At 47.1% G+C, this 15,413-nt stretch overlaps 1 protein-coding gene across 2 annotated transcripts in view; it reads left to right on the top strand.

The window, feature by feature from the left end:
* Window positions 1-10,521, top strand: part of MMD (monocyte to macrophage differentiation associated) — an 80,453-nt gene extending 69,932 nt beyond the window's left edge. Inside the window, exon 9 of one of the 2 annotated variants that reach the window (XR_009731179.1) lies at window positions 10,288-10,521. Coding sequence is in view for 1 of the 2 variants with exons in the window: in XM_061390015.1 (XP_061245999.1) it covers window positions 629-679 (51 nt within the window). In the remaining variant the exon portion in view is untranslated. Of the gene's footprint in view, window positions 1-628; window positions 6,435-10,287 lie in introns of those variants that run through there. The other variant, XM_061390015.1, reaches the window with a different exon arrangement.
* The last annotated feature ends 4,892 nt before the right edge of the window (window positions 10,522-15,413 follow it).

The raw sequence follows: 15,413 nt of genomic DNA, 5'->3' as shown, positions 1-15,413 counted from the left end.
TTAAGATTCTCAGCATCCAAAGCGGTAAAGAAAGGAAATATGGTTAGTTATGACTCAGAGCGCCAAGCTAAACGCAGAGGAGTTCTGAAGCAGTCCAGCTATTCCTAGATCTGAGACTCAAGAGACTGTATGTCGCGCACGGTGGCTACACAACAGGCACATAAATGTTAGGCGGCCTCGTCTTCCGCAGAGGAAAGAGTGGGTCCGAGAATAAAAGCAACATGGAAAGGGTAACATCTGAGCTGAACAAGACAGAATGGGGTTTGTCAGGAGCCTGGCGGGCTGACGAAGGGTGAGGCAGGGGAGCCGGTCCACGAGGGGAGGGCGGCAGCCTGGGGCCTCCTGCGCCCGCAGGGCCTGCGCGGGCCGCGCTGCCCTCCGCGGGAAGGCACAGGGCGTGCAGCCGGGGAGGCCGCGGCGGGCCTGTCCACACGGCGGCTTCCGCGTGCGGTCCTGCCTTACCGGACCTCTGGTGCTTAAAGACCGTCCTCAGAGGGAAGCTAGCTAGCTGTCTTTTTTCTTTTGAGTGTTTTGTTCTATTTTCCTTAGAACCCAGCCTTATGGCTCTTGAAGGAAGAAAATGGTCAGGATGGTTACTGAGAACGTTCCTTTATTTTTTCCCCTCCAGGTCTCCTCAGTCATTACAACCTGTGCTGGGGGGTCTGTGACGTGGCCTTAAGACAGCGCTTTTAGGTGGAAAAGCCCCAGAGAAGGGAAGCCATCGCCTCTTCGTCTTCCGACGTCCCCTCTGTTTCTCCTCTGGCTTCAGTGCTTCCAGCACATGCTGTTTCTCCTTCTCTCTCAGGAAGCGGGAGTCGGGGGTACGCCCGGCAGACGTGTGTTTCCGGCTTCAGCCACGCAGGGGGCAGGCTCTGAGGGGCACCCCAGCCCGGCTGTGCTCAGTGACTCCCTCTTAAATGCGCCTGTAGGCAAGGGTGGAGCTTTGGGGGTCCTAGGTGTTTGTACCCGGAGGTTGAAATGAGCTCATCGGGGGTTATGATTAGGTTTGGGTTCCTGAACACACACCTGGTATCGTTGCCTTGCTTTCAGAGACAACTGAGCAGTCACTTGTTTTCTGGACTCCGATACCCTCTGGGCTCCTCCGGCCTGCCCGGGACAGGCCCAGGTGATCAGGCAGCCCCAGGCAGCTTATCTCTGCATCAGCTGCATTCTGAGAACTCTGCCCAGGGCCAGTTCTTGGAATGGTTCTGATCGTTATCTTTGTACCCTCCCCGTGACATCGGTGGCAGAGTCCACGTGTGGCAGAGTGCACGGGGTAGGCGATCAAGACATCTGGGCTTCTGGGTACGACCGGCACAGAAAAGTTTGGTGGCTTTGGATAAGTCATTTCCCACCTGTTTAAAAAAATTGCATATTAAAAAAATTTATGCGTAAATTTGGGCGAGGGGCGGGGAAGGGTCCATGGATGTCATTGTTTTCTCAAAAGAGTCTGTGACAGACAATGGCTGAGAATCCCTGGACTTAAGATTTACAAATTCTTACCATCCAGCTTGAGACAATGACAGTTCTGTGCTTCCAGGATTAACTCTTAGGCAGTTTTTGCCGGTGGCCTACCAGTTCCTTCGCTGTGGTGCAAGGATACCTTTCAGAGAAACTCAGAGAGGGCAATGGCACCCCACTGGAGGAGCCTGGAGGGCTGCAGTCCATGGGGTCGCTGAGGGTCGGACATGACTAAATGACTTCACTTTCACTTTTCACTTTTATGCATTGGAGAAGGACATGGCAACCCACTCCAGTGTTCTTGCCTGGAGAATTCCAGGGACCAGGGAGCCTGGTGGGCTTCCATCTATGGGGTTGCACAGAGTTGGACATGACTGAAGTGACTTAGCAGCAGCAGCAGCAGTGAGACTACTCTCCCATGAGGGAGAAGGACTCATGAACAAAGAATTACGATGTCGAAAACTCAGGGTGGCATTTAACCCAGGGCACTGAGAAACAAGGCCCCCCAGAGTGTTACAGCCGTTCCTTCTCACATCTGGAGGATGTGAAGTGCTGCAAAGGAAGAGCCCTTCAGTGAAGGGTGAAGGGCGTGCTCCCAGCCAGCACCGGAGGCCAGGGTCGCCCACTGCTGTCCCCCCAACACCCCCCACACGGTCTCTCTTGCTGCCAGCAAGCTAGCTGCCCTTATATGGGAACAGGTTGTAACCTCAGACCTGTGCTTTCTGGATGAGAAGCCACCTACTCTGCAGGAGCCCCAAGATCCCATTCGCCCCTCTTTTCCTGCCCTTCCCGGGGCGTCCCAGCCCTTTCGGGGCCAGCACTGTAGGAGGATGAACTGCGGAGACGCTTAGCAATGTATATCACATCGGCACGTAGATCTCCCTCGGGTGTAGACCTTAGCAGTTCCCAGGGACCTCCTGGCTCTTCAGGAATCTCTGTTAAATGGGAAATCTGCTTAAAACAAAAGAAAAGCAGGACTGTTTCTATTGGCACACAGCGGGCCAGAGGGGCAGGTACTGTAGCAGGCAGGGCTCTAGGCTCAGTTCCCTTACTGCCTGGGTCCAGGCTTTTCCATCATGTTGCTGCCCCCCAGTCCAGCTACCATCACCTCTGCCCTCGACTATTCCACTTAACTTCCACATATGTCTCGTTCTAATTCATTCTCCATGTGACAGCCAGAGGGATCTTTTAAAATGTAAATCAGAACACACCACTCCTCTACTAAAATTTTCCAAATATTTTCACTGCACTTAGAATAAAATCCAAACTCTACCAAGTCCTCCCATGATCTGGCATCTGTCTACCCATCTAGCTCTCTCCTGGAATCCCTGCTTCTTACTCACCAAGCTCATTGACCTCCTGTCTCAGCATTGCTGTAATGTCCTTTCTGCCTCAGGGCCTTTGTATGTGCTGTTTTTGTTGACTGAATTGTTCTTCACCAGTCACATGGTTTCTTCCTCCTCTTTATTTTAAAATTTATCTTATTTTGTATTGGGGTATAGCTGATTAACAATGTTGTGATGGTTTCAGGTGAACAGTGAAGGAGTCAGGCGTGTATATACTGGTTTCTTCCTCTTTTGATTCAGATCCCAGCCTAACAGGCAATTTTTGTTAGAGCTCTTCCCTGAGGATTTTGACTAAAGTTTCCCTACCCTACTCCATCACAGCCTTTTCACTGTTTTCTTTTATTCTCTATTTGCTGTAATCTGAAATTACCTACTTTATTTGTTTATTGTCTGTCTCCCCTGCCCCACTAATGAGCCTTGTCTGTCCCATACACTGTTGTGCCCCCAGCATATAGAATTGTTGTTGCTGAGTTGCTAAGTCATGACCGACTCTTTGCAACCCCATGAACTGCAGCTCGCCAGGCTTCCCTGTCCTTCACCATCTCCTGGAGTTTCTTCAGACTCATGTCCATTGAGTAGGTGATGCCTTCCAACTATCTCATCTGTCATCCCCTTCTCCTCCTGCCCTCAGTCTCTCCCAGCATCAAGGTCTTTACCGATGAGTTGGCTCTTTGCATCAGGTGGTCAAAATATTGGTGCTTCAACTTCAACATCAGTCTTTTCAATGAATATTCAGGGCTGATTTCCTTTAGGGTTGACTGGTTGGACCTCCTTGCAGTCCAGGGAACTCTCAAGAGTCTTCTCCAGCACCACAGTTCAAAAGCATCAATTCTTAGGTACTCAGTCTTCTTTATGGTCCAATTGTCACATTTGTACATGAAGAATGAAAGAAAAAAGGAAGCGGCATCTAGAATGGGGGATGCATAATAGATAATCAAATATTTGTTGGGTGATTGAATAAGTAATGATGGTAACACCATTTAATATATTGGTGCCCCTATTCCTCAGCGACACATCTGGTCTTTCATTATCTTCAGAAAACTCCCTGAGGTAGATGTTAGCATCACAGACAGCCACATTATAGTTGAGGAAATGGATCAAGTGAGATTAACAATTTGCCTAAAATCATAATTGTGGCCTGGAAGTTTATCCCTTGTGAGATACCGATAGACCTTTTGGGGAAAGTGGAAGGGGAGAGAAATTCTCTCTGTTCTTCCAAATTTTAAACCCCACCATCACATTATCCATCCACTGAGGAGTTAATGGAATAATGCACTGCCTGTCTGGTCTACACAAAAACAAGGTCTGCGACCAGGCCTCAGCTCCAGGGAGTGATTAAACTCTATTCCCACACACAGGTCTGCATCTGATTCATCCTGAGCACATCCACATTCAGTCACGTATTTATTGCTGATTGATTCATCACACATGTACTCTTAGTAGATACTGTGACAGGCACCTGGCAGCTCCAGGGAGGAAAAGAATCCCTGATTCATGCTAAGGTTTGTCCCCGGTCTCCCCTGGAAATGGCCTCTAATAAGTTCTATTGGTCAAATTCTAATTCTTTTGACTAAATAAGATTATGCATATAAAATACTTATTAGCTGGGATTCTGGCATGGAGGAGGCACTCAAGGAATATTAGTGATGACGATGGTGATATCAGGACCTGGACTTCTTTTCTCAGCCAGGCTGCCTACAAGGGGAGGAAAGATTTAAAATGCTCTTGGCCTGTTTTTCCCCTTCCAGAGCCATCCCATTAAAAACTCCAGCTCACATGACTTCCATTGCCTTTTCCTAAGCGCACAGCCTGTACAAGCAACTGCAAGTAATAAGCATAATTTAAATGCTGTGTCTTTCCTAATTAAAATCCATCCAGAAGGGGATGCCAGAGTTATTTTAGTTCATGAGGCAGAAGAAGTTTCATTATATTAATCCAGGCTTTTCAACAGAGCTGGAGGGGAGATGTGTCCATGTGTGTGCATTGTGTGTGTGTGTGTGCGTGCGTGCACATGCGTGCATGTGCACGTAGTGTGTTCGGAGTGCTATCAAGAATGCAACGCTGGCCCTGAATAGGTTGTAGGCTAATTCCCTTTGAAATTCAAAGGGAGCTGTTGATGGAGCCACTGGGGATTGCTTGCTGAGCACCTCAGGCTGGTGAGTAACTCTGGGGTCTGCCTTGGCCCTTCTACGTGGTTCTGAAGGAAGCCACTGGAATGGCTTTTCCATCAGGAGATGCTGTCCCAGCTCCCTGTGCTGAGGCTCCACAAGCTTGGCGGCTCTCCTTGGAAAACTGGTTGCCAGAGCAGCTGGATCAGGCCGGCTTCCTCAGCAAAGAGGAGAAAGCAAGCAGACCTCCCTCTGCTAACCCAGGGGCCTCTTTCCAGGGGATAGCTCCCAAGAGCGAATGATACAGGAAACCAAATCCAGATAGAGAGGAGATGATGACAGAAAAACAAGGAGGATGAGAAGAAAGGAAAGCTTACAAAGACAAGGAGGAGGGAAAGGTTTAGGAGACATCTCTCTTAGGACAGATTTCGCTTTCCCAGGGCAGGAGCTGGTCTCCATGGGAGTGAACAGGAAGCTGAAGGGTGAAGACAGTTTGGAGCACGCTTTTCATGTTCAGAGGATTCCTCTTTCCCACCACCAAGCCCTAAGCCCTCACTGTACTATTTTTGAAATACATCTCAATGTATTTTCATTATTGATAAATATGTTTCTTTCCCCAATCCCTTTGGCTATATGGCCCCTGAGATGGAGAGGAAAGCTACAGAGTAGCAAAGGAAGAAGACAGGACCTTAAGGGAACTCGACACCCAGAAGGAAGGGGAGGAAATGCATTTGCAGTCTGAGAAGGGGGCTTAGAGAGAGAGAAAACAGGGCAGAGAGTATGAGGTGTGGGTGTTTCTGCTCCTCAGCTCCAGGTCACACCTCAGTTGTTGAGGGTGGGATGGAACCAAAGACATTTAGCAGGGGTTAGAAACACCCAGTTAGGGAATATAGGATGACTCACCCCCGGGGAAATGCAAGTATCTTTGCCCAGGTGGGCCCAGAGCTCCTGTAACCCTGGCCCTTGGGTAGCCGGAACCAGGGCTCAGGAGGGTTTCCAGGAGGTCCAACTTGTGGAGACCTATGGACTCCAGTTTGATGCAGGGTCCACATCTGAGAGTTCCTGGACCCCCAGGGGGATGCAGAGGCTGAAATAAATGATCAAAATAGATCAGGGTGGTGGATAAGATGGCTGCAGGGAGCAGGGATTCACCTCTGAATGCCAAGGTGGAGGCCCCACCAAAGCTCCAAAGGACAAGGCAGGATTCCCTACCAAGGTAGATACCCAGGAACCAGACAAGAATGGCTCATGGGTCAGCACATACCTATGACTAGCGCATGGAACCGTGACTACCCCCTGCTGCCGTAGACTTTTAACTTCTGCTGATCTGGGAGACAGCAGTGAGCAGTGGTTTGAAGCAAGATCTTAATTCCCTGCCCAGAAATTAAACCTGGGTGAAAACCAGGATTCTTAACCACTAGACCACCAGGGGCAATACTGATTACAGCTTGTGACTCATCCAGCCTGGCATTTCTCATGGTGTACTCTGCATATACGTTAAATAAACAGGGTGACAATACACAGCCTTGATGCACTCCTTTCCCAATTTGGAGCCAGTCCATTGCTCCATGTCCGGTTCTAACTGTTGTTTCTTGACCTGCATACGGTTTCTTCGGAGGTAGGTAATGTGGTCTGGTATTCCCGTCTCTTGAAGAATTTTCCAGTTTGTTGTGATCCACACAGTCAAAGGCTTTAGCATAATCAATAAAGAAGAAGTAGATGTTTTTCTGATTTTTATGTGATCCAATGGATGTTGGCAATTTGATCTCTGGTTCCTCTGCCTTTCCTAAATCCAGCTTAAACGTCTGGAACTCCTCAGTTCACATACTGTTGAAGCCTCTCTTAGAGAATTTTGAGTATTACTTTTCTAGCGTGTGAGATGAGGGCAATTGTGTGGTAGTTTGCACATTCTTTGGCATTGCCTTTCTTTGGGATTGGAATGAAAACTGACCTTTTCCAGTCCTGTGGCCACTGCTGAGTTTTCCACATTTGCTAGCATACTGACTGCAACACTTTAATATCAACTTTTAGGATTTGAGATAGTTCAGCTGTAATTCCATCACCTCCACTAGCTTTGTTCATAGTGATGCTTCCTAAGGCCCACTTGAATTCACACTCCAGGATGTCTGGCTCTAGGTGAGTGATCACACCATCGTGGTTATCTGGGTCAGGAAGATCTTTTTTGTACAATTCTTCTGTGTATTCTTGCCACCTCTTCTTAATATCTTCTGCTTCTGTTAGGTCCACACTATTTCTGTCCTATATTGTGTCTGTCTTTGCATGAAATGTTCCTTTGGTATCTCTCATTTTCTTGAAGAGGTTTCTAGTCTTTCCCATTCTATGGTTTTCCTCTATTTCTTTGCATTGATCACTGAGGAAGGCTTTCTTATCTCTCCATGCTATTCTTTGGAACTCTGCATTCAAATGGGTATATCTTTCCCTTTCTCCTTTGCTTTTCACTTCCCTTCTTTTCACAGCTATTTGTAAGGCCTCCTCAGACAACCATTTTGCCTTTTTGCATTTCTTTTTTCTTGGGGATGGTCTTGATCCCTGTCTCCTGTACAATGTCACAAACTTCTGTTCATAGTTCTTCAGGCACTCTTTCTATCAGATCTAATCCCTTGAATCTATTTCTCACTTCCACTGTATAATCATAAGGGATTTGATTTAGGTCATACCTGAATGGTCTAGTGGTTTCCCCCACTTTCTTCTATTTAAGTCTGAATTTGGCAATAAGGAGTTCATGATCTGAGCCACAGTCAGCTCCTGGTCTTGTTTTTGCTGACTGTATAGAGTTTCTCCATCTTTGGCCACAAAGAATATAACTAATCTGATTTCAGTATTGACCATTTGCTGATGTCCATATGTAGAGTTGTCTCTTGAGTTGTTGGAAGAGGGTGTTTGCTATGACCCATGCGTTCTCTTGGCAAAACTCTGGTAGCCTTTGCCCTGTTTCATTTTGTACTCCAAGGGTAAACTTGCCTGTTAATTCCAGGTATCTCTGGACTTCCTACTTTTGCATTCCAGTCCTCTCTGATGAAAAGGACATCATTTTGGGTGTTAGTCCTAGAAGGTCTTGTAGGTCTTCGTAGGATCATTCAACTTCAGCTTCTTCACCATTACTGGTTGGGGCATAGACTTGGATTACTGTGATACTGAATGGTTTGCCTTGGAAATGAATAGAAATCATTCTGTGGTTTTTGAGATTGCATCCAAGTACTGCATTTTGGACTCTTTTGTTGGCTATAATGGCTACTCCATTTCTTCTAAGGGATTCTTGCCCACAGTAGTAGATATAATGGTCATCTGAGTTAAATTTTCAGATTCCCATCCATTTTAGTTCACTGAATCCTAAAATGTCAATGTTCACTCTTGCCATCTCCTGTTAAACCACTTCCAATTTAAATTCATGGACCTAACATCCCAGGTTCCTATGCAATATTGTTCTTTACAGAATCTCACTTTCCTTCCGTCACCAGTCACGTCCATAGTTTGGTGTTGTTTTCACTTTGCCTCCATCTCTTCATTCTTTCTGGAGTTATTTCTCCACTCTTCTCCAGTAGCATATTGGGCACCTACTGACTGGGGAAGTTCATCTTTCAGTGTCATATCTTTTTGCCTTTTCTACTGTCCATGGTGTTCTCAAAGTAAGGATACTGAAGTGGTTTGCCATTCCCTTCTCTAGCGGACCACGAACTCTCCATCATGACCCATCCATCTTCGGTGGCTCTACACGGCATGGCCCATAGTTTTATTGAGTTAGGCAAGGCTGTAAACCACATGATCAGTTTGATTAGTTTTCTGTGATTGCATTTTTCATTCTGTCTGCCCTCTGATGGATAAGGATAAGAGGCTTGTGGAAGCTTCCTGATGGGAGGGACTGGTTGTGGGGGAATCAGGGTCTTGTTCTGATGGGCGGAGCCATGCTCGGTAAATCTTTAATGCAGTTTTCTGTTGATGGTCAGAATTGTTGCTCCCAGGACTGTTGCTGTCAGTGTTCCTGACCCCACAGCAGGCCACTGTCAACTCATGTCTCTGCCAGACACTCCTGGATACTCACAGGCAACTCTGGTTCAGTCTGTTGTTGGGTCACTGCTCCTTTCTCCTGGTCCTGGTGCAGACAAGGTTTTGTTTGTGCCCTCCAAGAGTCTGTTTCCCCAGTCCTGTGGCAGTTCTGTAATCAAATCCCACTGGCCTTCAAAGTCAAATTCCCTGCGGGTTCTCAGTCTCTTTGCCAGATCCCCACGTTGGAAAATCTGTTGTGTATCTTAGAATTTTTGTAACAGTGCGAGAATGTCTTTGGTATAATTATTCTCCCGTTTGCGGGTCATCTGCTCAGTGGCTCTTTGGTGGGGTTAATGGCGACCTCCTCTAAGAGGACTTAGGCCACAGACCGTGCCTCCCAGATCTGCTGCAGCCACAGGCCCTGTCCCTACGCAGGCCACTGCTGACTGCCTCCGCAGGAGACACTCAGACACAAAGCTGCCTGGCCCTGTCTCTTTGGGGTCCCTGGGTCCTGGTGCACACAGGCATTGTTTGAGCCCTCCAAGCATTTCTGGCAATTATGGGCTTTGAATCTAAGCAAAGCCCTTCCTACTATCTTAATTGGCTTCTGCTTTGCCCTTGGATGTGGGGTATCTTTTCTTGGTGGGATCCAACATTCTCCTGTCAATGGTTGTTGGGCAGTGAGTATTATTATTATTGGCATAGCACAACACATGCAAGAGCTCATGTACAAATAGTTTATTTGGACAGAAACAAACAGGAATACATACCTGGAGAGAAAGAGTGTGGGCGTCCTTCCCAATGAGGAGAAGTACAGTAAAGAGGTGGTTAAATCTTCATATAGGGACAGTTCCTCTGGGTCTTTGTCCTCATCTGGCCAATTACCTCATTTCTTTTCCCACATCTGTTCTGTCCCAGGGCCCTCCCCTATATCTGTGCACATCTTTTTGCCAAGATAGATTCCAGTGCAGAGGCCTATGGGAGCTTCACAGTACCTATTATGAAGCAGTGTCCCTTCCCTTTTTGACCTCTGAGAAGTCTTCCTATGCATGTGCAGTTGGGGAGGGCTCCTTGACCTCAGGAGTCATAGATGTGGTCATCTTATCTTTTTATTCCAGCAGAGATCAGCTCCTGCCATTGAGTTGATCCTTGAACTGTCTAGGGAAAACAAAGATCCAATTTACTCTACTTGACAAGCTCCAGCTGTTCAGCCCAGGGGCCCATCTATCGTCCCTCATGGCCTCTACCCAGACACAACCCAGAGAAAGAGAGAAAGGTTGAGAGATATCTTGAGAGAAACTTCCCCGGACCTTTGTATTTTGGACTGATTGAATTATTTTCTTTCTCTCTTTTTTTTGACCATGCAGCACGGCATATGAGATGTTAGTTCACCAACCAGGGATGGAACCTGCACCCCCTGCAATGGAAGCACAGAGTCTTAACCACTGGACCATCAGGAAAGCCCTAAATTGATTGGATTCTTAACCTGAACTTGTTAAGTTGAATGAAAGAACCTGTTTTAAATTAGAAAAGAAGAAATTACTTTTAATTGGCCAATTAAGTTTTTTGGGGACTCAAATAAATTGATGAAATCAATTATACTTTTTAGAGCTAAATTTTTTTTTTTTTTTTGCACAACTGAATTGCAGTGTAAAAATTTTGACCTCTCTATAATGATTGCTTTACAAATCCACAAATAGATTTAGAGTTTCTGAGTCATCTTCACATACATTTGGAACTTGATGGCAAATCAAAGTAGATGCTTTATTCCAACTTTACAGATGCAGAAAACAGAGGCTCAGTGATGGTCAGAGCCTTGTTCAAGTTCACCAACCTAGAAGAAGGCTTCTTCCAGGCCCATGCTGAATCTCTGTCTAATATAGTGGTTCTCAGCTGGGGCCATTTCCATAGACAATTTTGGTTGTCACACTCTACCCAGGGGTAGAGGCCGGGATTCTGGTGAACATACTGTGCTGCAGAGAACAGTCTCAGTAAAGAATGACTTGGCTCCAAATGTCTAGTGCCAAGATGGAGCAACCCTCTTACATATATGTTATGGGGGATTGAGTTCAAGGGGGTAAGTTGTATCTCTCCTTTCATACTTGTGAAAATAGGCTAGGAACCCATAGCCAAGGTGATTACTACTTAATGAGGAAGACACAACTGATAAACCTTAATTTCCCTAGATACATAACCCCACTGGAGCTTCATTTCTAAAATGCTGTGTCAAGTGGATAAGTCAAAGGCTTTGTCAACAAGAAACTGCACATCCTGGGCAGGCTGGTGCTTGGGGCATACTCAGAACAGATCATTTTTAACTTCCTTTCCTCTCTACATGATTACTTTCAGTGATAATCAAATTAAAATAAATAATGACAAGCAGAAAACTAAATTTTTTATGTCATATACATAATCATGTCAGTAATAAAAAGATAAATATACATGCAGTGAAAAAGGAAGAGTACTATATTAGTACTTTTAAATTATATGAATGTATTTTCTTTCAAAAGAAAAACTATACCTGTATACTGATATGTTGAAATAATGAATAATGATATTACAGATTCTATATTCATGCCTTGAGTTCGACAAATTTGTCAATGATTTTAGTTAAAATTAGCCTTCTCTGTCAAAATTAGTCTGCATATTCCTATTTGATAGACAATGCAGTCAGATTTGTCAAGCTATCTTCACTCATAGTTTGATCAAAGAATTTTTTATTAGTCTTAATTTTGAAATTTTCTTTCATATAAAGAAACAGGTGTACAAGTAGAAATTTTCATACCTACCTAAGAGTAAGTTCAGCTAAGATACAGAAGACATCCCATTTTTCAGTCAGTTCCAGAAATTGCAATACTTTCTGTGTCCTGTTTCTCTTCAGGATTTATTCTAAAGCTTTCCAAAGTCTCCACAGTTGAAAATTTCCACTAAAATACCTTTAACAGAAAGTCCACTGAATTTAATTGTATTTGGTTAAGACTTGGAAAATTTTTCTTCCACAAAAAAGAGAAAATGGCTGATTAACAGAACATTGATATTATCATTTTAAAAATCACTTCTGACAGTGAAGCCCCTTACCGCCTACACCCTGGGCTGACCCGTCCTGCCTTCTGGCCCCACCAGCTCTGGATGAACACTTCCTGGAGGAGCTAAGTTCCATTTTTCTGTTGTTAGGGAAAGGTCTATGTGGTCAGTCAGGTTTCAAGGAATCAGTGTTTCACCACGAGATTCCGCCCCCCACCGTTTCTAATTCTTGGCATAAAAATATGCAAATACAGAAACAAATGAAAGAATAAAAATGACACATTTATTAGTTAGGGTTATGTTTGCTTTTCCATCCATAACATACAGTCTCTGCCCTCAAAGATGCTGGTGTCTTTGTGGAGGGGCTGTTTTACGGACTGTAGGAAGTTAGCCATCACAAGAGAGGGGCAGGTGGAGAGCTGCGTTGGAAAAGGGGTGAGGTTCAGGGGAGGGAGTAACTGTGTCCAACCAGGAGATCAGAGGGGTAAGCTTACGGTGAAGGATGTTGGATTTGTGATCTCTGAAGAAGATTTAGCTTTGGGACCAGGGACCAGGCTTGACCAGTCAGGGCTGTCGTGTGGCAGAAGTTTATCACAGTGAGAAGGGACAGAGGTAACTTCTGACATAGACATCAGAAGGGCGTGGAGAGTGCCCCCTTGCTAGTCTTCAGCAAGGGAATTATGTGCTTTTTAATTAGTTATTACAATATATCAAAAGAATGTCTCAAGTTTGTGAAAATTTTACCAGACCCACTCTCACAATATATGTTTCAGGACAACAGGATTAGAACTTAGAAAGCTAGATCCTACCAGAAAGATCCTAGAAAGACCCACTAGAATAGAAAGATCCTACCAGACCCACTCCCATAATTTACATTCTAAAATATCAGGATTAGTCAGAAGGCTTCCAGGAAGGAGAAACTGTTCTCAAGCAGGATACATTGTTATATAATCCCTAGTATAGGGTTTAAACTGAATTGTTTTTTGTGTAATCATCAGTTCTGGGCTTAAAGAAAAACACCGTTTTATGTGACTAAGACTAAGGAATGCAGAGGGAAGAAAAAGGTTTGCCCTTTCCTCCTCCTCGAGAACCCCAGACCCCTCTCTCCTCTGGGACTCCCGGACCTCTTAACAACCTGCCTAAGAACTGACTCTCTCAAGAGGAGATTTCACGGAAAAAAATAGCATTTCCATGTGTCCTGAAGAATGAATAGCATTCGGTACTTAAAGGCTCTGCTAGGGCCTAGGAGCCAGTGCCTCCATTTCGCCATCCTTTCTGCCCCTTGGGTCCACAGGGAAACGAACCCGAGAGGAGACAGACTGCTCTTTGGAACAGTGCCTGTCCGCGGGTGGGGGGATCATCGTAATTGTCCTCAACTGCGTGACATTCAGAGAGTCGCTTTCCCTCTCTAGGCCACAAAGAGCTTATCCCAGGAAACGTCTCAAAGGCATCCTCTGACCCAGACCTTCCAGGGCCATCCTGAAAGCGCCTTGGGGAGGCTTTCTGAGTATGGCTGCGGCGGACGGGTCTGGCTCCAGAGCACCAGCTGCGGGGTCTATGGGGTCGCAGAGGCGGGTCGGGGAGTCCGGGCGTTCCCCGTGCCATCCGTCTGCTGGGGGCCTTGAGTCTCTGGCCCCGATTCCCTGTAGCCATCCCCTCTGCTCATTCACGTCCCCTCTCGACCCAGCACACCAGTGAGGAGGAGAGAAGCGGGTGGGAAGGGAGAAACGCGGCAGAGACGAGGGAGTGGGGAGGGCAGAGGGTCAGCGACGGAGGGGAGGAGAGACCACGGGGTCGGAGCAGAGGGAGGGCCGAGGAGGGGAAGGGCCCAGGGCGCAGACGCGCAGACCCCAGCTCCCCCTTTCTGCTCACCCGCCCCCATCGCCTTCTAAAATCACTCTTCTATTTCTGAGATTCATCTTCTGTCAAAAGAAAGAAAGGCCCTTTGGTCTTTTAAGGTACCGTTTCATGAGGCCTCTGTGCGCGTCTGCCTGCCTCTGTAGTTCCAGGGAGGCAGCAGGCGGCAGGGCTCCTGCAGGAAGGGGGACCCGCGTTCTGCCGCCTGCCCAGGAGGAGGGGGTGCGCCGGAGACGGGGAGGGGGCCCTGTGCTGTCGGAGAGGCCCATCAAAGGGCCCTGCTCCGGCCTTCAGCTGTGAGCAGAAAAGTTAGGGAGAGGGCAAGCAGTAGGATCGAGGTGGGAAGACGCACGTTTAGGAAAGGCAGTCCCATCTCAAAGGAAATCAACCAGCCCTGGTTTCTGGCTTCAGATATTAATCGGACCTCAGAGGCGGTGGGTGGGGAGTCCTCACCCCGTTAGAAGCATCTCTTACAATTGATTCACAGGTCATTAATTACAGCTGAGGAGGTCGAGGTGCGTTCGCAGGGCACTGAGGAGAGTCAGGCTGGGCTGGGGTCCGCACACCCACTCAGGGAGCGCAGGGAAGTCGGAGTCACTGCGCAGCTTAGGCCGCGCTCCTCACTGGCCTTGCAGCATGCCTGGGGCCGCCAGCCGTTTCCTGGGCCCTTCCCGGGGTTGCTGACAGGGCCAGTGAGACGCGGGTGAGGCGTCCTTCTGCGGCGCAGTGGTGTTCAGACACATCGGGGGGCCTGTACCCAGGGCAGCGCTGCACACACTCTCCGTCCCTGAATGTGTCTTCCCGTGTGAGAGGTGCACGAGGAGACCCGCCCTTCTCTCTCTCTCTCCTTTCACCGGGTTCTCAAGTCACAGGAGGCTGCCCGGGGAAAGGACAGAATTGGAGCAGAAACCTCGCTTCTGGCTGAACCTTGTGCGTCATGCTGGAAGCCACCTGCTACCCAGGAAAGCTGCGCAATTCCCATCTGACAGGGGACTGTGGGTCCACACTGCAGGGCACAGATCTCTGATTCTTTACCTCCTGGGACTCATTTTCGGGGATGGCTTCAGACTTTCTAGGAAGAAGTAGCTTAGGGGCTGCCATCTATACGGGGAGTGGGGTACAGCCGTGTTAGTAAACCAAGCATTCTGGTCTTACATGCTAATTTGGGGGTGCTTTAAGAAGTCAGTGCTGATCTTGGGGTTCAAAATTCCATGCTGCTCCGCTACCAGTTTATACTGGAGTGAAAAATTAAAGATGTGACGATGGCTCTGATGCTGAAAACAGCCTCTGTGCACTGGGGCTGAATGGAATCTCAGAGACAAGAGTTTTGACTAAAATAGAAAAGAATATTTACCGTTTTGCCACGCAAAGGGGAACCCAGCAGGCTTGTGCCCCTCAAAAACTGTATGCCCCAACCCAGGGGGATTTGGTGAGTGTTATAACAGTGGTGCAGGGGCAGGATTTCTGATAAGGATCGAAGTGTTTTCAGGGTCTCGGGTGGTCTCCTAGTCTTGATGAGCTTCTCCGGTTCTTCAGTCTGGAATGAAGAATGCCACCATCTTCCGTTTGTTGGGAGTTTTAGTTCTGTCAAGAGCTCAAAGGCATTGCTCTG

The sequence above is a fragment of the Bos javanicus genome, chromosome 19, assembly GCF_032452875.1.
Source record: "Bos javanicus breed banteng chromosome 19, ARS-OSU_banteng_1.0, whole genome shotgun sequence".
Lineage (NCBI taxonomy): Eukaryota > Metazoa > Chordata > Mammalia > Artiodactyla > Bovidae > Bos > Bos javanicus.
Note: the sequence above shows the minus strand (reverse complement) of the source record. Positions and strands in the feature narration are given on the sequence as shown.